The sequence below is a fragment of the Coturnix japonica genome, chromosome 14, assembly GCF_054131305.1.
Source record: "Coturnix japonica strain WE chromosome 14, WE-NBRP24, whole genome shotgun sequence".
Taxonomy (NCBI): Eukaryota; Metazoa; Chordata; class Aves; order Galliformes; family Phasianidae; genus Coturnix; species Coturnix japonica.
This window is the reverse complement of record NC_140676.1, coordinates 2,155,075-2,179,170: the sequence shown is the minus strand read 5'-3', so window position 1 is coordinate 2,179,170 and position 24,096 is coordinate 2,155,075. Positions and strand designations below refer to the sequence as shown.

The 24,096-nt window shown below is 44.8% G+C and overlaps 1 protein-coding gene across 12 annotated transcripts; it reads right to left on the bottom strand.

Annotated features, from left to right (window-relative positions):
* Nucleotides 1-329: 329 nt before the first annotated feature.
* On the bottom strand, nt 330-24,058 carry DPP8 (dipeptidyl peptidase 8). 12 transcript variants are annotated; one of them, XM_085515219.1, is made up of 21 exons: nt 23,458-23,490; nt 21,563-21,832; nt 20,903-21,015; nt 20,424-20,524; nt 19,827-20,000; nt 19,183-19,351; nt 17,844-17,954; nt 17,368-17,496; nt 15,519-15,580; nt 14,429-14,529; nt 13,226-13,403; nt 11,942-12,101; nt 10,488-10,567; nt 10,140-10,292; nt 9,647-9,782; nt 8,825-8,970; nt 8,473-8,619; nt 7,805-7,957; nt 5,724-5,866; nt 4,905-5,016; nt 1,655-4,269 (listed from the first exon to the last, which is right to left on the bottom strand). In XM_085515219.1, exons 5-21 carry the CDS (start codon nt 19,980-19,982, stop codon nt 4,147-4,149), a joined length of 2,259 nt encoding a protein of 752 aa, XP_085371345.1. In that variant the 5' UTR covers nt 19,983-20,000; nt 20,424-20,524; nt 20,903-21,015; nt 21,563-21,832; nt 23,458-23,490; the 3' UTR covers nt 1,655-4,146. The 12 variants fall into 12 exon arrangements, 10 of the variants coding, with proteins under 10 accessions (XP_015728758.2, XP_085371345.1, XP_032302786.2 ...); XM_015873272.3 differs by lacking the exon at nt 20,424-20,524 and having other exon boundaries at nt 330-4,269; XR_001557578.3 differs by lacking the exon at nt 20,424-20,524 and having other exon boundaries at nt 7,821-7,957.
* Between the last annotated feature and the right edge of the window lie 38 nt (nt 24,059-24,096).

Genomic DNA, 24,096 nt, shown 5'->3' with positions numbered 1-24,096 from the left:
TTGAACGTGACCACCCTCCACCCTCCACCATCCATTCTGGGTCAGAATGGGCTGCTCCCAGCACTCGGGAAGGAGTAGGAGTGTGGTTATACCAAGCAAGTGCCCAAACATCCTGTTTATATCAATTAATCACAAGGGATGGGAAAAAAAATCAGGAGCTTTCAGCAAAGGCCCAACAAGTGCATAGAATGCACATGCACATTTTCCATCACTGCTGCCCTCCGCAGCACAATGCAAGGAGATCTAATTACCCACAAACTCTACTAAATCAAGAAGAGAGACAGTTGAAAATGGGGAGGGGGGTGGGGGGGGGAAACCATTTAATTCAATTTATTTAGCAGCATCTTTATTGCCACAAAGGTTTTGTAATAAAAAGCAGCAAAACAAATGTCTCCACTTTACACGATTAAAAGCTAAGTCGCTAGAAAGGTGGGGGAGGGAGACCATAAACCCACTGGGGTGAGACATGCAGTTCTGTTAATGCAAACAGCAGGCACTTCTTCTAGAATTAAAAACCTGAACTTTGTCTGTGCAGAACATCTACGTACAAACCACACCAGGGCTCTCTGCAAAAGGACTGTCCCAAAGACCCGCGAGGGGGGCACAGAAGTCTTTGCAAGGTTCTGCTACTCAAGTAAACAGGCAATTCAAGGCAGTATCCTAATCTGGGCCATTATTTCATTCACTTGTACTCTATTATTGCCACACCAGAAGCCAAATGTCATGCCAGCAGCAAAACAGCCTTGTGTATGGACACAGAAGCACAACCTGGTGCTTCTCCCATGGAAGGTGTTGGGACCCCACGGTCAGAGCTGGGCAAGCTCTGCAGTGTGAGACACATGCTGTGCTCAGGAGGAAGCAGAACCCATCTCTGCTCAAAGTATTTCCCTCTCTTTCCCCCTGACAGCATTAATAACCAGAGAATACATTTTCCATTGTGATACAATGAAGCGAATTGATTTTCAAAGCTTTACACGAGGTTTGAAATCATTATTTCATTAACGAATATTTTGAAGTTAAGAGAGCTTATAAAAACTAAGCAGCTCTGGTTAATTACCAATTATATTTTGTTCTGAATAAAAGACCATTGGAAACAAAGGGACGGGGTAGGGAGTGCAATTCCTGTGTGAAGGGTGAAACCCCATTTGGAAAAAGATCCTGAAAGCTGCTGTACGAAGGGACAAAGAACGTGCTAACACAGAAACGACACCAACAAATCCCAGCCACCACCACTGCTGGCATCACCATCCAACTTCAGCGTCACTGCTCACATCCCCACGTTTCATGTATTCTTCTAAGTATAAGAAATTTAAACATTTATCTCAAAAGATGTCAGTGCAACTGCTGGGAAGAAACCACCATCCACTGGGCAGTGAAGGCTGCATCCTGCTCAGAGCAGGTGCCTGCTGGGCACAGAGCACACTGCTGTATCCAACCCCCAGGCACCCATCTGTGCCCTGAGAGCCCTCGGCACCTCCCTACCTCAATCTCAAAGCTCACACGAGGCATCTCTGACCAGAACTGCAAAGCTGTGCTGATAAATCCTCCCAGCACTTCAGCAGGATGAGAGAGCACGGGGTTGGAAAGTGCTTGACTGCTGTAAAAAGGAAAAACTCCTGTAGGAAAGAAAGAATATGTAATTTATGTTGCAAAATAGAGTCCTTACAGTGCTTTGCACTTTAATTGCTCTCCAATAGATATATTTAAAACAAAGTAAAGATGCATTATTTTAAAGTTTATGTCAGCACTTACAATCCCGTGCTAAATCAAAATCCAGCCTGGTTTACTTGTATAACATTTAGTTCTTCAGTTGCCAAAGAAGCACTGCTTCATGAAGCCTTTTTTTCTTTTTCTTTTTTTCTTTTTTACACAAAAGGATCCATTTTGTCTTAAAAATCGTAAACATTTACATTCAAGGGTACTCACCTCTACAAAAAGAGCAGAAACGCCCCCAAAAGCAAGTTAAATATTGAACAAAATATAAACAACCTTGGAAAAGGTGATGCTATCCACGTGTAATTTTATACATATATGTATATATGAACAGATATAGATATATGTATATATCATACAGCATAAACACATCAGGAACAGAAAAGAACTCCATCGTGACGGCTTTTACCTTTCTATACTCCCTGCCACGCTGCTCTAGACCAAAAGCTTCAGCACAATTACTCATCTCTCAGCACTGACCACAGCAGACAGCTCAGGTTCAGCCACAGTTCATTACTCAAGGAGGAGATGTTAGAAGGAGCCCTTTGCATGCCGTGCCCTTTCCCCCGTCCCAGCATTAAGGCTCTTACTGACCCGCTAAGGGGATTCCAGCTCATCCACTAAAAAACACTGAGATCTGAAAAACAGACCCCCCTTCCCCCCCAACCAAACACTCCTGTGTCAAGGAAACACACACCTACTGCAGACCCATTTGCTTTGGCTATCGTTTGCATAATCCCCAAACCAGATCCTGCCCTCACATACAGACTCAGCACCCATGTAACTGCAGTGGCTCTGACAGCGTCAATGCATCTGCTCAGCAGCCTGACTGTAAAACGATGCGGTGTGATACAATACAATCAGATCGTGTTAAATCCCAGAGTCTCATGGCCAAGCTGAACAGTTCCACAGCGAGGAAATAACAAGGGCACATGTGGAGAACTAAGAGTGTGAATACTGAGAGTGATTCCACGTTTTCAAAAGATGAAAAGAAAAACCACGCTCAGCTTCTCTCTAGCACCAAAAAGGGAAGGAAAGGAAGTTCTTAGGTTTCTAAGAAAACCATTAAAACTTACGAGAGTCTCAGAGGCAGGTCCCAAGGGGAGAATTCCCTGGATTAAAAAGAATCATTTTGCCATGGATTTCTGTCTTGAACAACTTGTTGCAAGTTCAAAGTGACTTCACATAAGACACTTTTTAGCCAAACCTGCTGCTTAGTTAAAACCTCACTAACAAAAATGGGGCTTTCATATCCTTTAGGCTTAGGGGGGTTACCTTAAGCTATGCTGGAAGGGGTTCTCAAACACAGCATCACAGTCATGCTATGCAGCAGTGCTGGAAATGACCCGGGAACGGAGGACTGAGCAGAGCCTGGAAACAGTGCCTTGAATAAAGCAGGAAATCAAATGAAGCAGCTCACGTTGCCCGACGTGTAGTGTTTGTAGGGTCTCTCCTCACCAAATCCTCTGCAGACCTTTGAATCAGAGCGTTGAATCTTAAAACTGTAACAGGATGCATTATATCCACATCATGCTGATGTGACAGTAAGAAAACGGTACTGCAAAAACAGCTCCAGAATGAACATCAGGGAAAAATGTTAGCGAGGAACGGGCTGCACTTTTAAGCTTCTTTTAAAATGTACAAAGTTTCTGCAATTTGCCTTAAATTAGTTTGCATCCCAGAATAAAAGATTGTTATGCTCACATCACAGTAAAACATCACCTCAGTTCCCCAGGTGAAATCAAGTACAGGCAGGACAGGTTATCAGTCTGCTGGAAGGAAAAACGGTGTGACTTATCCTGGGAAGGGAAGTAATTACTGAAAAGAACCCAGCATCAGCTGAACCGAACCCAGAACTGAAAACCTTCTCAGGGCAGCTTAAAAGTGTTTCTCCGTAAAAAACAATCAGTAGCTCGACAGGGATGAGTCTAACATGTGACCAGCTTTTCTGGAGTGAGACACGTCCCATTTATAAAGCGTAACAGCTATACAATGACATTCAAAATGTAATGTACACATTGTGACCATCCAGTTAAATTCCTGCAGTGTAGGGAGTAGATTTTCTAGTGTTATGGTACCAAGGAACACACTGTAAAAACACACTGATTAGATCAGAGTCTTTTTAAAACAACAGGATCTGGTGCTGTGGAAGTATGTTATTTTCAGTTGCAGCTCCTCCCCCAAGAGAACACCCGTGGTACTGCATCACACCACAGACACCAGATTTTATTTACACCTTAAGCTTTAAAGTCATTAGGTCACCATCCTTTAGTTCCCTACATGGCACCAAATTTACTTTAAAAAAGTGTCTCTGTGTGGATGCGTGTGTGTACATGAGGCAGGCACCAAAATGCAAAGATCCATTCTCTTTTCTCTAGTTTCTTATCTCCTCGTGGTACAGCAGCCAGCTGAGCAGAGTTCTGCAGAGGTCAGCTACATTGCCTTCAGGGCAGCAATGCGAGAGCCCAGATTCTCTTGCAGGTAATACAGTAGATGGAGTTCATAGTGCTCTCCCGACTCAGGGACCCTTATACTGTGTCTCTCCTGAGGGTAGATCTAAAATATAAAATAAAGTCATGAATACCCACAAAAGTTTTGGGTGCCAACATTTAAACTGGTTCCAGAGTTCAAAACATGCACGTCATCCCTGTGCACCAGCTCTGCTGGCATTTCAGCATCCCCTCCTCTACTGCCCGAGCCTGGAGACAACATGCACTGCATCCTCTGATCCAGCTTGTGCTCAGCTGGATGCAACTCCTTGCTGAACAGAGGCAGATCCTACTTGGAGCCATCACATACATCAGCGTGCTTCCAGTTCTGCAGCACAATGCAGAGTACCTGGGCTATATCTGCACAGAACCAGCAGGTTTTCATTAATTACATAAGCCTGCTCTTAGTACTACATTAATTACACAGCCTGCTCAGTACTACAGACACTGTAGTACTGCTTCCGAACTGTAGGTCTCCTTGGGAGCAGCCTTAACTGCTCATTTACCTAAAAGTTGTTTGGTTTACTCATAAAACTTCCTTCAAATTAAAAAAAAAAAAAAAAATCAACCCCAAAAAGCCAGCAGACTCAACTACAAATGTTTTACTCAGGAATCCCAAGCTGCCCAGCACAGACACAGGACAAGTTTCAATTTGTACTCCGCAAAGACAACGCTATTTTCACATCCTGATTCCAGCCTTACCTGCAGGTCGTATGGCTTCCCAGCTCTCACTAAAAAGCTGAGCAAAATACTAGTGTGTGCAAAGTGAACGTTCTCATCCAAGAACCCATGTAGCAGCAGCAAACGGTTCGGTCTGAAAAAAGCAAGAGACAAACATTTCCAGATAGCATCCAAGAAGCTGCCAGTCACTTCACAGCCCACAAACACTCCTTCCAAAAGAGCAAACAGTAAAAACTGCTGCACTGAAGACAGTAACTTCACTATCGTGAATTGCCCTGGATGGAGCTGCAGCTTGTCATAAACCCACCCATTCCTCCTCTACAAGCTCTTCCTATATATTCACATCATGATAAACCTTTTATCTGCACACTGTCATTATTTTCAGAAGCAATTCCTACCTCAGATAACTCAATGGCTTAACACTCACTCAGAATCACTGCTGGTTTTCATCTCTTTGGCAAGAAAGCCTGTGGCCTCACCCTGCTCTGCAGAAAACCCTGTGCTGACAGACTGAGAGCCCACAGAACGTATGCTGATAAACTAACTTTTGTTTAGCTTACTGCAACTCCAAACTGCTAATCATGGAACTGGTTTGTCATTTCTTTAGACATAAAAATAGTCTTAATTACAGCTAGGATAAAAAAGATTACTTGGAATGGTCTGTAATTATGCAAATGTTCATTCAAGTCTATTAAGTTCATTAGTGCTGTTTTTGTTTTAATACCAGCATTTATGATTCCAAGGTTTAATTGCCAAGAACTGGGAAATAAATGTCTGTCTGTGGGGCTTAACCACTCCTGACACAAATGGCAGAAGGAAAGTTTGCAAAACCAAACTTACTCAGAAGGAAACTTCTCAGCTTGCATGGCCACGGATCCCAGGTAGTAGCCCTGCTCGTTGTGCTCCGGGTGGCCCATGTAGCGCTCTGTGTAACCCGTGTCATAAAAGATCCACAGCGTGACGGGTGCTCCAGCGATGGCTACCTGCAGGTTCAACATGGCTCTAAGCATGAGGAAGGGAATGACAACCCTGACACCTTCACCTGGGGATGTCCCTCCCTCCCTTACAGTCCACAGTCTGCGGAACTCCCACAGCTCATGTGCATCTGCAGGCTTCAGCTATAGCCTGTGCCCAGGCAGCTGCCGAAAACCAGAAAGATCCTATGGACAAATGAGAAGCAACATTGAGCTGCATCACCTTCAGGTCTTGCTGGAGGTAAGTGGATTTTGTTCAAAACACATGGGGGTCTCTGTTGGAGTCACAGAAACTTTCATCTGGACATTTAACGGAAACTGGGCTTGAAAGCTCCCCAGCACTCAGCAGTCCCCTCTGCACAGCTACCAACAGCATGCAGAGAGGCCTGTGAAAAAAGACCAGTGAAAAACTAAACAAAACTCTTTTCCAGACAAGTATTTTTAAAAGTAAAAATATAATAACCCTTACGGACTTGTGAAAAATCATGGTTCAAACTCCCAAGAGTACTGAGGTTGGATTTAGGCAAAGCAAGAAGAGTCGCAAAGAGCAAAGCGTGCTGAGAGCAATATTCAGCTCTCACCACATCTCTGCCTCTGACACTTGCCCAACAACAGTTTCATCATTGACTTCAGTGTTCTGTAACCAAAAGCAACTCCTTCCAGCACCTCTCCCCATGGCCACGTTGCCCCCCAGCTGTTACAGAACACACTGCTAAAAACTGATAAGGGAATAGATCAATTCTGCAAAGCAACCATTCTCTTAGGACAGAAGGAGAGTAAAGAGGGGAGGAGGAAGAGATGGTGGTGCTGTTTCTCAGCAGGGTAATTTCCCTTGGTTGATTCACAGCACAAAGAGTTAAGCTGGCACAAAACAGGCAACAGCTGAGACTATATAAGGGACCTTCAGCAAAGGTGACCTCAGGCTGGTGAAGTTACAGCAGCACTGTTACATTACTGCATGCTCAGAAGCCAACCAGCTTAAAGCTGTTCTACACAGCTCCACAGAGGCAACACCTTCTGTGCTCAGCTGAATGGGGTGAACAGTTGATCCTCCTCACCTCAGCTCACAAGAACAGACTCTCAGTTGTTTCAAGAAAACCGGCCTACCTGAACTGCCCCACACTCCTCTCATGTTACATTTCTTGGATACCCAAAAGCACCCAGCCTGCATCAATGCAAGAAGCCTCAAAGGCAGCACAGCACCTTCACATCAGGTCAGGATTATACTGAGCTCATGTGGAGCTTGAGGAACAAGCACAGTGATGGTGCAGTCAAACCACACTGCCCTGAGGATGATGGCTGCAAACTTGCACAGGGAGGTGGGAAAGAGCAGCACTTAATCTTACAAACGCAATTCAATGTTACGAGACATCTCTATTAGTATTAATTATTGGGGCTGTGCACGTAGCACTGTCTCTGTTTGGAAAGCTGAATCACCTACCAATTCCAGTACAGACTCTGTGAACCCCAGTCCCAGACACCCTTCAGAACCCAACAGTGACATCAGGTTAACAGAGGAAGAACATCTCATCCCCATGCTACAGATGGAAACACAAGTGCAGAGAACTGAATCAAGGTCACAGAGAACTAGTGACTGCTCTTGAAGTGTCCACCAAATGCTGGTATAAAACTGCACAGTGACTTACTTTAAAGCTGGTGCTTTCAAACATGAATAAATTTCAAGATCTATTTTCTGGGAAGCATCAGAAGGTTGACCAAAGTCTGGAAGCCTAATTAGAAATACAGTAGAAGGAAGGTATTCTAAAAAAAAAAAAACCAAACAACGGTTTTCTTCTGAACTCGCCCAACTAGGAAAACTGTGAAGGAAACAGGCAGAGCACTGTGTCCTCACTTGTCTTTGTGCTGTGAATAGCTCAGGGAGGTTACGTGATTAAGGGAAAAATTCTGTCTGCACCACCAGAATAAGTACTCGATGTACGAACATACCCTGAAGATATCTGACCTCTGCATTAAAGCCATAAGAGAGAGGTAGCCTCCATAGGACCAGCCGTGAATGCCAACACGATCCAAATCAATGAAGTCATACTGGGACGCTAAGTAGTGCAGCCCTTCCACTTGGTCATCAATTTCTATTTGTCCCTGGGAAGAGAGAGAAAACCTAAATTATCAGACCCAGACAAAAGACAATTCTCGTGACTTCTGAAAATAACCTGCATTCATTTGCTGCTTCTGTTTGTACAGCACCCATCCACAAACCAGCACTCCACTGTACTGGGCATGTTACAGAAATTCCTTCTCCTTTCCTTCTTAAGACAATAAACACATGCTGAGCCACCAGATAAAAACTGTATTTCTGGTGAGAGTCAGAGATCCTAGAATAGCTTGAGTTGGAATGGACTTTTATGATCTAGTTCCCCTTACAGATAACAAGATTGCAAACTCAAATACTGCCATTGTATCCATCCCACACTGAGGATCTTTCCTCTCTCATACTCACACTGCTCAACTACACACAGTTTCCCTCCCCAGACTAAGTAGCACTGCACAAACTATGCTGGATCTCTATGCCAGACTGGGACTTCAGGTCAGGTAACACCAGGACTCCAACCTGGCTCTGGCCAAAAATAAAGAACCAGACCCAGAGCTGCACTTACCATTTTGTATTTAAAGGCTCCTTCAAACTTCAGCCCTCGGTGGCAGGACCCTCGGTTGTCAATAACAACAACAACGTAGCCTAAAGAGGCCAAGGTGTTCAATCGGAAGTATTTGAGTCCTTTAAATCGATTGTTCACCAGCTGCACCTGGAAGAGAAGAACAATGACACAGTCACCTGTTTACCCCATTTCAGACTGTTTTTATTATCCCTCCTCCCTGCTTTAGGATTCCTTCTCCCTGCTTGTTGTCTGCTGTGAATTAAGCTCTTTCCCCTCAGTAAGAAGTCATTCTGTGTCATGGAAATGAAGGTTCCAAAGGCTCCACCCCACCACTCAGACAGACTGCACTCACCTGAGGGCCTCCATAGATGAAGATCACAGTAGGGTACTTCTTTCCAGGTTGCAGATTGTGAGGTTTGTACATCATCCCATAGAGTGTAAACCCTGTGGAGCTCTCAAAGGAGAACACTTCTGGGGGAATGTAATCAGGAAGAGGACCTGGGAAGGCACAAAGAGCTTGGATTAACAGGGAATGGATGAATACTGCAGCCCTACTCCAGCCCCATTCTGTCACCACTGTTGCTGCATCCCCAACAACACGGCTTTCCCACTCTTGCAGTGGATGTGGCCAGGACCAGGCAGAGGCTGGGAACACCCCAGACATTTGGGAGCTTTCCTTGTCCTGTCACACACCCATTCCTCTTCTCCACTGAACAGCAGCAACAAGATGAAAAGTAACAGAACTACAACGGAAAAATTAAAGCTTAAAATAAATAAAATTAAAAGAGCTGTCTCACAAAGACAACAGCAGACAGCAACACGGAGCTGCTTAAGAAGTGTGTGGCTTTCCCCAGAGGCCCAGAAGCTCGTTAACAGGCATTTAGCTAAAAAGTAAACAAGCTCACTTAACTCCCCTCTACTGACGGTAAAACATGCTTTCTATTGGCTCTGGCAGTAGAAACTTAGCAATTTCCTCTCTAAATTCCTTCACAGCTGGTTTATCCTCATTTCTCATCGAGCTGAAAATGTCACTCCTCTACTTCCAACAACTTTCCATACAAGCATTTTCACAGAGAAGCCTAATTACTCACAGCAGCAAATGTCAGATTAGATACTGGCAAGTCTCACACGCCCTCCTGATTGTCCTCCCGCAGTTTCTTAACAATTCTGTTACCTGCTGAATCTAAAATTGTAGCCCAGAATTCCTTTGTCCTTTGAGCTGCGTCACCTTCATGTCCTGTCAGCCGGTAAAGGGACACACAGTGTGGGTTCTTCTGATTGCTGTACTTGCTGATGAACATGTCACAATCCTAGAGAGGAAAACAATGTTATCTTGAACTCCTCAGTACAGAGGTACAAGCAAAAGGATCTGTTTTTTTTTCCTGTATTCATATCGTTTGGAAGATGTAAAAGCCAGGCTCAGTTTCAAACAATTCAACCTTCCTGAGCTCCTGTTTGAGCTGAGGAACAACCTGAACTAGGAGGTCAAATCTGGTTTCCAGAGGTGGCTGCACACTCACTGTACAATACGAAGCACACAGCACAGCATAACATCTACTTTTGTTATATTGAAATACTACCTTGTCTGTTGATCGGTGAAGGACACGTTAGACAATAAAACACAACACAGCCAGCCCTGCCTACCCAGACCTCGGGCAGATGGATACCTGGCTGACACAGCAGGCATGGGAGTAACCACGTTCCGTCAGTCGCTTCACTTCTCCAGGATTCTTGTAGTTAACAACATACAAGTGATGCTCTAAAGGAGAGTCTTTCGTGCCTTGAAAATACACCAGTTTTTTGGCTTCATCTACATAGATCTGTCACAAACAAAAACAACACATCCTCAATATCCAGTTCTTGCTGAAACAAAGCCCAGGCCTTCTTTCCCCACCAAGTCTTCCCCCTCCTACTTCTCTAATTTGGAGTATGCAAGGAATAAGCCAAATGCCAGCTGTCCTCCAGCACTCCTGTGTTGCTTGCAAGATATCCATGCAGCAAGAGAAGAGACTTACATTGGACCCATGTCTGCCAAGCACTTCCCATTCCCCACTGGTAATGGCAATCTCCTCTTTGATGGGGCACTTGAAGTCACCTGCAAATACAGCGGTTTTACACTTACACATTTTACAGAACACGGTCACAATGACACTTTCTCTTTCCAAGCTTTTCTGATAGACTCAAGCCCAGATCAGTGTGGCTCTGCAGAGGAATCACCCCTCTGCCAACTCTGCAGACAAACATCAGAGCTGGTACTAAACATTCTGCGAGCTCTGTATGGAAGGATTCACAGATGCTCTCAAATTGACACCTGGATAGCTCCGCTTCTTGCTTTTTTTAATATTGTAAAGGGTGCAAAGGGAATCTCTGGTGTCAAAAATGGGGAATTCTGCTTTGGGCTGGGAAGCAGCTCTGCTTTTATAAAATAGCTTCATTTGCTTTGGAATGAGAGAGATACAGCAAGGAAAAGTAATCGGATACATTCGTAGAAATCTAATGAACCCAATATAATGTTGCTTGGAAAAAAACCCACACCAACAATTGCACAAAACGAGGACCTACAGTAAAATGAGGTGCACTTTTTTGCATGCAGAGCTCAGCGAGAGCCTTCAGCACAAAACAAGTAAATTAAGTATCACAGCGTGAAACAGTAAATGAAAGAACACATACTGTGGAAAAAACACTCCAGGAGCTTTGTGCACAGCTCCACCATGCAAACCCTGACTGCAGCCTGGAAGCACATTGTCTTTGTGGTCCTTGCATTGAATTTTCTTGGCTTTTTTTTGGCTTGGAATTACTCTTCCTGTGCTTCCACTTGCAACAGCTGTCACTAATTTTCTCCTACTAACGTCTCTGTCTATACAGCAATACCATGACTGTTTTTAAGAGCAGATAGGAATTCTCTGAATAGTTGCCATATCACAGGTCTTGTTGCCAAGCACATGTGTTCATTTCGAAGGGACTAACAAGTGGGCCCCCTGACAGAAAGGCCCTCTGTAGACCTCTATCAGCCTCTCTGCTACAATCTGCTTGCAAAGGCTGACAGGAATTATGTTGGTTTCACTTCCAAAACCAAGTCTTGAACCAATAAGTGTCTATTAGATGCATTGGACCCTCACATCAGAGATAGCCACGTGATTGCTATAATGATTAACCCACTGCAGTCAGGAAGTGAACAATCCCATCACTGTCAATTAAGTGCATTTCAAAGTACCACAGGGAAGCCCATCTGGCATCTGATTTTTTAGAAACTTTTACCTCCAGTCACCAAGGAAGAAGCAGGGTTAAAACTAAGGCACGTTGCATACAGAATAACCCCTGTGCAATTTCAAGAGGAAAGACTGTGCAGTGAAGTGCTTTTCAGAGAACAACAGGAGTTTTTAGCAGTTCCTGCCACCTGGAAAGACATTCATCTCCTCACCAGTCAGCAGCAAGCGCCCAATTAAAGCAAGAGAATAAATTCACTTACTTGGAGCAGGGAGTCCTCCGGATGATCGTTTATATTTGCTCTCCTTCAAAATGGAGACAATTTTGTATAGGTGTCTGAATCCTGTTTTACACTCGGAGGCAAAAATGAACTCTATCTCATCTTCATGGGTTTGAGGGAAAACGTAGAAGATATCATGGATCTGTGGGGTCAGAACAGCACGTTGGTGTTATCAGCAGGACTTTGGCACTGAAGTCACACATAAGTACCTCTAACTGCCCAGCACAGGTTACACCAGCAGGCTGCAGCACAGTGTCCCTTACCGGCAGAACAAATAATGCATAAGAACCAGGAGGTGTCTGCAAACAGCAGCCACATGCTGCACAGCTCCAGGCTTGATAGCCTATATCCTGGTCACAGGATGAATTAAGTTGTTTTGCACCTGCCTTTCCAGCTTGTGGGCTCAGCTCTGCAGACAGCATACAAGGGCCAACCGAAATATGACAGGGTTTGGTGGCCACCTCTGCCCAGCGCTGCCTAGAAGCCCAAAGAGGGCTATTCAGAGGAAGATAAATTGACAACATTTTCCCAGTCACAAAGATGCCAGCTCTTGCTTTGAGTGACAATTATTTGAAGCATCAGGAGCACTTGTATATGCACAGTAAGTGCTGCTGGTCAAAAACAACTCCAGACAGAAAGATCATGGAGAAAGGACAACATACTGCACCATCCTGAAACTTTGCACACTACCACTAAGCAGGATGCCACTTCGGAGATACCCATCAGCACAAGCACCAGCAGCACTCCCTTCTACACCATGAACCCAGCACACAAGTGTGTAATCTCACAGAGCTCAGGCCTTGTAGAACACCTCTACAAATACCACACAGGAATCCATCCCACCAGAATATATGTGGTTAAGGAGAACTTTACTGACTGTTAGCAGATTCCTGAGACACGTTTCCCCACTATGGCTGATGAATACTTTACCTGCTGGGACTGCTGCTGGTGAACTGCACAAAGAAGCTGGAGGAGGACAGTGGGTAACACTGTGGGAATGGAGTTAGCTTGGAACACCAGTGTCATGGGCTCTGTTCCCAGCTCTCTGATCACTAAGTGGCCTCAAGCAAAGCAGCTCTGCTTTTACATTACACATCGTTTTGTCTTCTATGTGTTAAGAGCCTTTTACAGCAGCTCTTTGCCATAAGCACAGAACTTGGACAACAGGAATACTCTCCTAGGCAGCACAGCACAACACAGCCCAAGTGCGACACACAGGGTCTTGAACAACAAACTGTCAGACAAGGCTGAAATTCAAATTCTTACATTTATCCATATGTCTGTTGTTTCCTCATAAATAATTAAAGGTGTAACAGAATCTGGCACAGCGTCGATAAGTTTCTGTCTTTCCATTGCATCATCTTCTACTGGGATGAATAATGCAGGGGGAATCAAGACTATCTGCAGTCGAGTCTGGGAACGATCCAGTAAGATGGACCAGACGCTGTTGAGAAGACAGATATTAGAGAAAATAACATACAACAATGAACATGAGAGGCCTGAAACACCTCAAAAGAAGCACACAAGCATTAGGCATCTCGGGGGAGTCGCAAATGTTCAACTTCAGATGAAGTAAAAAAGCCACATGTAAAATCTCACCCACAAAAACAAACCTCTTCCATAACTATTTCTCTTCATTACAATATTGCATAAGCATCGTTAGTTGAAAAGTTTAATTAATTCTATTCCCCCAGATTTGGATTGTGCTTTAAAGGAGAAAGAGAAGAGAAAAATCAAAGGGAATAATGAAGAACTGATGTCTCAGGATACGTGTCAATATTTATGTTTAAATCTGTACCTGGCAGAGAGTAATACTGGCACCTAAATGAACTGGCAGCAGACCCTGCCATACGATGATGACTTTACATGTAGCTCTAATAAAAACCCTGAAAAAAAGCAAGACAATGGAACAAATGTGTCCCTGCGTTTCTTCCACATTTAAAATATATATATATATATATAGGAAAGGAAAAAAGTGAAATCTTTAGAGTCAAGAGCTGGAGAAGTGTAATTCTGGAGAAGCTTCTGGTGAGTTAGAAACAGCGCTACATCATCTACAGGGTTAAAAATGACATGCAAATGTAAGTAGCAGGTTTTCTGATCAGTAAGTCTGGTCAGCAAGGGTGGTCCAGTGGTTAGGGCACCAGCCTAGGGGACCTGGGCTCATTTCTGCCCTGTGTGACCATGGTAAGTCACTCAGCCTCTCCGGGCGATAACAGCACTGCACTCCCTTCTCACAGGGATGCTGAGGGGATACACACATCAAGGGCTGCGAGTGCCCGTTCTCAAAGCAGTAGGGCCAGGTGTCAGAGGAGAGAAGGACTGTTGGAGTTGCCTTCTTTATACAAATGTTGCAGCAATGAAAAAATGAAAGAAGGCTTAAGCTGGAGGAAGACAAAGACCACTGAATTCTGCTTCTAACTGCATTGCCCCAAACCCTCTAAGCAGAGACAGGATTAACATACGCACTATTTTCCTTCTGGCGTCCACCCAGCTCTAGCAATGTACTCTACTCCTTCAAAGAGGATCTCGAACGGCTGAACTAGCTCTTTATCCACAACATCTGCAATCTGTTGACAAAGGAGTAATTCAGTGACACTGAGATGAACCCACACAATCAGTTTTCATGCACGACGAGAGTCTGCACACAGAAGACTTCTCCTGTGCAGCTTATGCAATTTAGATTGTTCAGTCCTTTCAATACAGGGCATTCACCCCACCTGCAGCCAGACACCAGAACAGTAGCATAGCTATTCATTACCAGCAAGCACAGCAAGGGCTGGGACTTGAGGAATACAGATTCTGCTTGCAAATCCATCACATGTCTTGAATAAGTCACTTGAATGACCAGTTTCCCCATGTAAAATACAAAGGGAAGGTGATTTGTAGCAAGCTGTTTTGTAAAGTGTTTTTGTCGCTGTATGTTGAACACCCTGCACGGCATCCAGTTATCAATATGGTTCTAATTGATACGCAGCTCTGCAGCTTGTCCCTGCTGGGATAAATCACAGTGGTACCCCAAGGATCCTGACAGCTTTCCCTGACTGCTGGTTAACATCAGCATTGCTGTCCCAGCAGGTGAGTGTCGATGAGCTGAAGCAGCTCAGGAGCAGAGAGGATCCCAGCAATGTATGGAGGTTGCTGTATCTTGTCCAAAGACCTGGATTGGCCTATGGAAATTTCTGCATTTGTTCAAAATTCCTGGAGTGAAAGCAAAGCTCATCTTTCCCCATATGTTCATGCTTTTACAAGGAGATATATTCTCTTTGCAATCAATTTTTTCCATTGTCTGCATCCAACCAATCGAGACATCTATCACATAACAAAGACCAACCATTCACATCTAAAATACTCTACAGCTGCATCAAATAGTCCTTGAGAAATACTGCAGAACACACAGACATCAAGTATCTACAAGGAACGAGACAAGAGCGTTGCCTCCAGGTAAGCCATTAAGCTAACACAACAAAGAAAGATCATTTATACTGAAAAGTGATTTTTCACCACAGAGTCACAGAAATCAAATTGATTTGGGAAACAAGAGGAACATGGCACTTACTCTTCCTTCTTCATTGATCACCACTTCAGAAATCTTGAAAGTGACCTTTGGATTTGCTGTACCTATAAAAACAGAGGTTAGCAGTCAGGCACCAACTGTTTGTTTCCAAGAGGGCACGCATGAACTGTGGATCACTGGGCTGTTATTTATACAGAACTGGAACAGGCAAAGAGCAAAATGCTCTTTGATCAAACAGCCTGCTTGCACACATCAGAGAATCAAGCAGGGAAAAAAAAGAGACTACAGACACAAAGCAGAATTGGTGGATGTAAGCCCACAAACAGCTCTGATCAAGAGCCATACTACTGTCAGTCAGTTTTCTCTCCCACAGACAAAGCATGCATGTACTACCTGGAAGTGCGTGCTCAGGAGTGATTAGGACAAAGCAAGCTTTGGCTTACTGTTCAGTTGATATTGTTGAATGAAAAGTGGAACAATACTTTAATGTGTTGGACACTGAGAATCCACCTAACTATACAAAGCCTCAACAACACAGACGTACAGCACCTGCAGTGCTAAGTGCCATGGCCTGCAGCACAGCAGAGGTGAAGTATAAAGAATCAAACTGTTGTGCGATCTAAGAAGCCCCATTTAGCAGCTTCCACATACTTTTAACATTCTCAATGCTGTTTTCACTTCATCAGCTCATAAAAAACACACACACTGAGGTGAAATGACTTGTTTTAAGCCACAGTCCTGGCCTAGTGAAGTACTCATCTTCTCCCTGGTAACAAACCACCTCAAAGTTTGCCCTTAAAACAACCCCAAAAAAGCTACTGCCTACGTGGTTCTGACTGGAAACTGACTCCAGAGATTAAAACACAGTTGTGTTTTCAAAGGCATTTAGGCTTTGGCTGCCTGATTTTCCTACACTGCTTAGTTTCAGCACTTAATAAAAGTAAAATAAAACACCCTCACAAAATGTAAGTGTACACTAGCACTGGAAAACATGAAGTCACCTCTTGTTTTGCAGGCTAACGTGGCCTTTCCCGCTCCTTAAAAGGGAGTAAATCAGAATCATAAGCAGAAAACTTTTCCCAAAGGATTAGGGAATTTACATGATCTGATAATAAAAAAAAGACAAAATGATTTCAAGAGTAAGAAGAAAAAAATGAACTACTTTCATAATGTGATCAACATGTCCTGCAAAAACAGCGGCAAAATCTCAGAAGAGCAAAGGTCAGCTTGCTTAAACTTGTCCTGTTCACCTGGCACACCACAGTGAACTGCTCAGCAGGTCTGCATGAGTCTTATTTGCCCACTTCCAGAAGCACTTGATATGCTTTGAGTCTGCCCTTGCTCCTTTACTGTTGAAGCCTTCACATCATTCACTGTTTGAAAATGACAGCAGAGGCTCTCCCTCATAGTCTGTATACAAGCACAATTTTCCAAGTCCAAGTGCATTCATGGAGCTCAGAGTCCTTTAGAGCTACCAGGACACTGCCAGCAGTTGGCAGGATCCCTCCCTCCCCCTGAGAAAACCAAAATGTGATCATTCTGCAGCTATTCCCTCAGAGACGACAGGCTGTAACAGGAACCAGCTTCTCTGTGCCAGGACCTGAGACAGCAGCTCCAAAATAGTGACAATCAGGTAGGGTTTCTGCCAACTTCTGAGGGACTCAGACTGAGCTCTTAGTAACCTCATGGCTGGAAAAATCAACACAGGAACCAGTGACTAATCAAACCTCCAGGGCAGAAGTTTTTCCACATACATTTCCACTACCTGAACTCTAATTCAAGGACTACATGTCATGCCTACAACACCCCCCTGCTCTACCACCAGCATAAGGCACGTAGAATAAAATAAGCATCTCCCAGAAAGAGAGATGCAAGGTCATCTGAGTCTCACCAGTTTTGGGGTACCGGAAGGAATCTGTTCTTCTTGTCTCCAACATGGGTGACGTGACATGGATGATTTCCACCTCTGACTCATCATTTTCTTCATAAAGAATTCGAAGAACTTTCCCCCCATTCAGTGCTGTAAAGGAATTAACATTTCCTGATCAGAGCAACTCTCAAAATTGGTTATTGCACTCACCAGTGCTCTCCCAGGAGAATGTGCAGGTTGAAGGATGAAGGAATATCTGCATGCACCAAGTTCTCATGCAATTCCTATCACTATTGTGAGAAGGAAAGACTCTTCACCCAGTAACCTGGACTAATGAGGGCACCTTAACATGTCCACCATTGCAGACACTTGTTGCTCTTCTTGAACTATAAGGTTCCTACCTTGGGTAAAGACAAGAAGAAATAACTTTCCCTGGACAGCACAGCATGGCAGCCACTATTTGTGCCTGTCAGACACACTGTGTCCAACACACTTACTTGGCTCTGCCTTTGGACTCCACCAATAGCCAGTGTATCTGTCAAACTCTTCCTGCAGCACAAAAGTAGCCACGCCAGCAGATTTTGGATCTTCCTCAACATTGGCAAGTTCTCAAGAGAAAAAAAAAAAGGCACAAAAGAATTAGTTCATGAGGCACTGCAGAATCAAATCAGTTCTGCGTTATCCCTAACACAGCCTGTGTTCAGTCTCTGCAGAACAATGACGTGATCGTAAATCTGGCTTCTCAGCAGAACTGATTTCACCCCACCCTGCTGATTTATCTGGGAAGACCTAATCCTCTCTGACACAGCAGCCTCTTCTAGGAAAGGAAAGCCTCATCCTCCTTTCTTACTCCTACCCAATTAGTCTCTCAATTTTCCATGCACTCATCCAAGAAAGTAAATGTTCTCTCTACCTGAGCTCAGCAAATGGGAACCACAAGCTTTAAGGAAATCAAAGCAAAAATATTCAGAGAACTGATACCAAAAGTACCAACAGTCAGAAAAAATGATCAGCATTTCATTCACTGTACAGACTGAAAGTAACAGACTTACATAACATCTCAACCCTACCCATAGGGCTTCAATATTTTTCCTGTTACCCTGGAGGTAACTTAGCAGCGCTCCATAAATAATTACCATCTGAGAAGGAGTCATTGCTACAGTTTATTTTTAATGTACTTACATAATATTTTAATAACTAACTTTTAAGTTAGCTCAAGTATTATTGTAAAGCTTCAAAAATGTCAATTTGGTTACAAGTTAAATGATGCCATTTCAATACAAGAAGCATGCGTCAATTGCAAAATGCGCTGGATTTTAAGAAGTGGTTTACCCACAGCTGTCCGTTTTCCTTCCTCCAGGATACGTGTCTAGAGCAGATTTGGAGAGGGTAAGAAGCACAAACCTAAGCGACTGGGCATGAGGGCACCAGCAGAAGCCACAGTGCTATTCAGAAACTGTCTATATTGTCTCTAAAAAGCTGCAGCCTGACTCGGCTGGCAGAAACTTTCCTCCAGCTCTAATCCACCCACAGCTACTCCACACAAAAACGACTGTTCTAAGACATAAAAAATATGTGATTCAGGAAAAGCCTTTCTGTATCTACTCAACAAATACCTCATTTTGCCTGATTCTGGTTTTCCCAGTGGTACTGGGAAGAGAATTATCCTACAGCATTAGCACTGGATACATACAGAACGTGACAATCAAATCCCAGATGAAATAAACAGTTGCCATCCCCTCAGATTTTAGAAGAAATCCTGGTGCCATTACTTAATTCAGTACAGCAAGAACAAGTGCAGAGGAGGTGCAGAGATTTTAATTCAGGATGAATTACCATTGTGCACAAATGTTAGCCTCCTTTCTTCTCTGGTTTCTATATTAGATATCCAGATGTCATTGCTATGGATAAAGGCAATCCAATTTGGATCAGCTGGACAAAGCTTAGGATCCATCCGGATATTTGGACAACTGGTCTCCACCAGAATGGGTCTCAAAGGCTGTTGCTGATTGAAAGAAGGAAAGAAAAAAGAATAGTGAGTAATGAAACAGTCACGGAACTGGATAACCAGAAGGTCTCTACAACCACAGCAGCTTGGGAACAAAAGCTGCCTCTGATACAACTTCTGAGTACATGAAAGAGCAGAGAGCATCACAGGCTTCATGCTCCTTTATATTGATTAAAAAGAAAACAAAGAAATAAATAATCAGAAGATCCAGTGACTTGCCTCACCACCTCAGATTCTACCATTTCTTTTTCATTCTCCATCCAAATTTCTATAACTATGGCAATGTATCCCTACAGAGGATTTCTCCACATTTCAGGGTTGGTTAAGACCATTTGCCCCTCTAATGCAGCAATAACTTGCCATGTCAGTACAGCAACAGCAGAACCTCACATTCTGCTTTTACTTTGAAACAAAGGAGCTTCCAGCCAGGGGCAGGAAGTACTGTATAAGACAGAGAGATGAACAGACTCACAGTGAATCCATGAGGGCCTCCATCTTTTACATGATAAATTCCACTCCCAGCCTGAAACAGAAAGGTGCCACTTTCTCGGTGGTAGTCATAGGAGGCAATCCCAACAGTGCCAATTCGCTTCCTCTCCCGTAGCAACTCCTCTTCCCGAGAGTACATACCATAGTCCAGGACGGCCTGAATATGGGCAGAGAAGCACAATCAACACCTCTGCTCTGCATTTGTTACAATACTGTCAGAGCATCTCTGCACGCCAAGCTTCCAAGACCAGATGGCTGCACAGACACCCTCCTCCTCCAGAATCCTGCTGACAGCCAGGAGCCCACTCCTGCTTGTGCTTTTGCTATGAGAAATTGTAGGTGCAGCCCTTGACCATATCCTACAGAACTGCAAACCTGGGAGCCTCTTCTCCCTTAGTAAGGCTGGCATTATTTCCAATGTACGATGGTAAGAGAAAGATCAGACAGAAGGTCTATTATTTGTAGAATGAGTATGACAGCCTTCACTAACTTCAGCAAAGATACACAGTGGGAGGAAAGCACAGCACGAATTTTATGTCTGGCTGACAACCTCAGGAAATAACATGGGAAAACAACACACCTAATTCCACAGAGGAAATGTCCTGCCTCCTCCAACCTGCTATGGTGCATGGGGGATGCGTGCAGCTCGCTTTGCACAGAGGTGAGAAGGGGACACACATCCTGGAGTGGAAAAGAGATGTCTTGCTTCAGCATGAGTCACAGAGCCACTGACAGGTCGTCAGGGGGACTCATTGCTTTCCCCTGCAAGACAGTGATTATTGGAGACCGCAGGCTCCTTCAGCAATGCCCAGGATCTCATAGCAGAGAACATGATGCAAATTAGCACTTGCAATCTCTGCTGTCAAAGGAGGAACACAGCTTTTATGACGCACACAGGCCGTAGGTCCAGAAACCGAAGAGAAAATTACGCTTGTTTTTGAGCTGGTCACAGAGTTAACCAAATACATACATATGATTCAAGACCACAGTAATGACTTGTAGGTGCAACCTCAAAGCTCCGATGTGTTGCTAAGATGTAATAAAGAAACCTGGACCCACCGGAAAAAGATCCAAGAGAGGCTTCCAGGAAAGCAACAGGACAGCAGCTTTGTTCACGGTTTTTGGAATTTCAGAGTAGAAGAGCGTGTTCTCCCTATTCTCCCCAGACATTGCTGTTGTCAAAAAGGAAAGAAACAACGTATATTAGCCTTCTATTAATAATTCCAACACTCTCCAAAGATGCTGAGAAACAGCTTCACAGGCATTCCTACCAGAGGAACTACTGACAGTCTCCACAATGCAGCCTTGCACTGAGAAGTCCCCGCTTCTCAGAAATGCAACTCACAGAGAAGGCAGAGAACAAAGAACTACAGTCAGGCTCACCACACGCTGCTTGAGGAATAACCTTGTCTTCTTGATGGTCAGAGATCTTTTTAGTTTATAAGCTTTTAAATTCAAAAAGGTCTGTTCTGTTATTTCCCCTGGCTGGAAAACAGCACAGTGCAGCCTATGTTTCAAAGATGATGCACCTTTATGAAGGGCCGAATGCCCCCTTCCTGCTCTTCTCTCTCTGTACTACTCATTTCTGATTGCTCTTGCCAAGGCACATGGAGACCAACCCAGAGGGAATCAGGTGTGCACTGAGAAATAGTCAAATCCAAACAACCATTCACTGCAGTGACTGCCTAGTCAAGGCACAAGCTACACCAGCAAACTTACCCAGATAGTAAATCCTATCAGAATGAGGTCCTTCAGGATCATTTTTCTTAACAAACGTGAAGTCATGTGGGGCTTTTGCCATCATATACCCATGATATTTCCGTGTATCCGTGAGCAGTTTCCGAAGCTGGCTCCAGGAATGTCTCTCTACATAGAAAGGTTCAGGTTTTGGCTGCTCCTCTCTCTGCAGCTGCTCCTCACAGCCCGCAGTTTCAAAGACTTCAAGGCCTGGCTGTTCAGTTTCCATGGCTGCTGCCATGTTGCATGTTTCTGGGGAAGAAAGAACACCAGAGGGTCAGCACTTTTCTCCAGCCAAAATTCACATCAGGCTCCCAAAGCACAACACAGTAAAAGGCCTATGAGAAACCCACTAGTTCACGTGGAAAACCTAGCAGGAAAAGGAGACAGATTTCTGCTATGGAAAACAGGCTGTCATTGTTCAGCCTTTCAGAACAAGGCTAATAATTTCATAGATCCACATAGACTTACTGGTGTTTGCCTCTTTATTTTAACACCCCTCAACAGCTCAGTTCATGAAGGGGACAAAACCTTCCCTGTTAAGCTCATACTTCATTCATCCACCCTGTGAAAAGCAAAGTTAGCTTGATACACTGATATCAGAATAAAGACTGATAAGGGCTGTACTGGGACAGCCAACTGCTTAGCAGATACAGGATTCAAAGTTAATTCTGAACCAACTGGCCATACACAACAGGCCATCATTCACCTGGAATTTCTCCTTTCAAAGCTGTGAAGGATCGAGCAATACCATCACCATGATATCATCTACAAGCACACAATTACCAACTCCGAATAGATTCTTCCAAAAGGAAGGGGACACAGTGAAACGAGCATTTCCCAAATCGATTGACCTGCAGCATCTCATCCTCCTGAGCAGGTTGTTCAATTAGAAGATATCTCCTCCTGAAGCTGGCCATGCTTTACAAAGCATATCTAAGCTTTACAAACCATATCTAAGCTAGACAAAACAGCCCAGAGATCTGGCAGTAGGAAAAACCATAAACCCAAGATCTGAGTGCAACTCCAAAAGGATCCCAGCTATAAACTCCTACACATAATTTATTAACAAAGACAGCAAGGCGTGACGATTGTCAACCCTCCAAAGCAGTTTGTTTCTTCTATATATAAAATGGAAAGGCTGCACAACTGTTTGACATGCTGTGATAGAACAGGCTGAGCTGGCTGGTCTGAGCTTGCCAGAGATGCTAATAAGAAACAAACTGAGCACCTGCACTCAGTAAACAGGCACTAAAGGAGCGAAGAATTTCAAGGCATGGGCTCGGCCAGCACAGCCACCTGAGATAAAGCTCCTGATGGACCGGCTTCTCCTGCTGCTCCTCACTGATGAGACAAAGAGATGACTTGGATCCAGCCCATTTTAACACAACACACTAAAAGCAGAGCAGGGCAGGTCTCAATCAGAAGCACGTTTTCAATTCTGCAAATCCAAACACAACAAGGGGAGGCAATTCTTCTGTCCTGAGACATTTACAACACAAAAACAGACCCAAATTTAAACCTTGTAAAGACAAATCCCACACAGCGCAGTGCTCTGCTCTGACTGAGCTAAAGACAAGGCACCAGGCTTCACATCTGAACCAAAGCAACTTCCAGCTACTTCACAGGATTCCAACAAAGAAAATCCTCCTTTTTCAACCTGACCTACTTCTCACACAGCCCTCCCAACAAAAGAGACACGAAACGAAGCGCAGCCTTAAGAAACAACCCGGTACGAACAACAAGGCGCCGTCAGCCCGGGGTGAACGCAGGGATGACCCCCCCCCCCCCCTCCTGCAGGCCCTGTGCCCTGTGCTCCTCCAGCTCCGCACCGGGCGGCCCCGACCCCGCCGGCTCCGTCCGGCCCCGCTACTCACGTCGCTCCGCGGCGGCGATGCTGCCCAAACGCCCCGCCGGGCGCTTCCGCTTCCGCCAGCTGGGCCGCAGGGCTGAGCGCCCCCTGCCGGCCTGGAGGAAACGATGCAACCAGCCCGGCAGAGGAGTGAGCGGACACAGCGCCCCCTGCTGGACGGGAGGACTCAGAGCGCACAGAGCGGCATGGAGCAGCTGAGGGCAAGGCCGCCATCATTGACAGCACCTCAGGGCCGGGGCTCAACGCTGAGCACGGCACATTTAGAGCGAGGCAGGGGGTGACACATCGCCTGAGGGCCGGCTGAGAGCTATGAGAAGGATGGACACACAGCAACACGGCTATAACCCCACAGAACACAATACAGCGCCCAGTACAGAGCCCAATACAACCCTATACAGCCCGACACAATCCTACGCAGCCCAATACAGCCCTACTCAGCCCAATACAACCCTATACACCCCAACACAACTCTATACAGCCCAACACAACCCTACACAGCCCAATACAACCCTATACATCCCAATATAACCCTATACATCCCACCTCGCCCCCCACCATCGCACCTCGGAGGTGCGGCGCAACCCGCGCATGCGCACCCACAGCCCCGCCCGTCCCGCTGAGCCCGGCGCACCCTGCGCATGCG

Bases quoted from the DNA above. Each gene is read 5' to 3' on its own strand.
- DPP8 (XM_032446895.2), bottom strand. From the start codon at position 21,821: ATGGCAGCAGCCATGGAAACTGAACAGCCAGGCCTTGAAGTCTTTGAA. The intron at 21,016-21,562 runs GTAAGTTTGCTG...TTTTGACAACAG, and splicing joins TGATAGGATTTACTATCTGG to CAATGTCTGGGGAGAATAGG. The intron at 20,001-20,902 runs GTGGGTCCAGGT...GCCCATATTCAG, and splicing joins CTCTCTTGGATCTTTTTCCG to GCCGTCCTGGACTATGGTAT.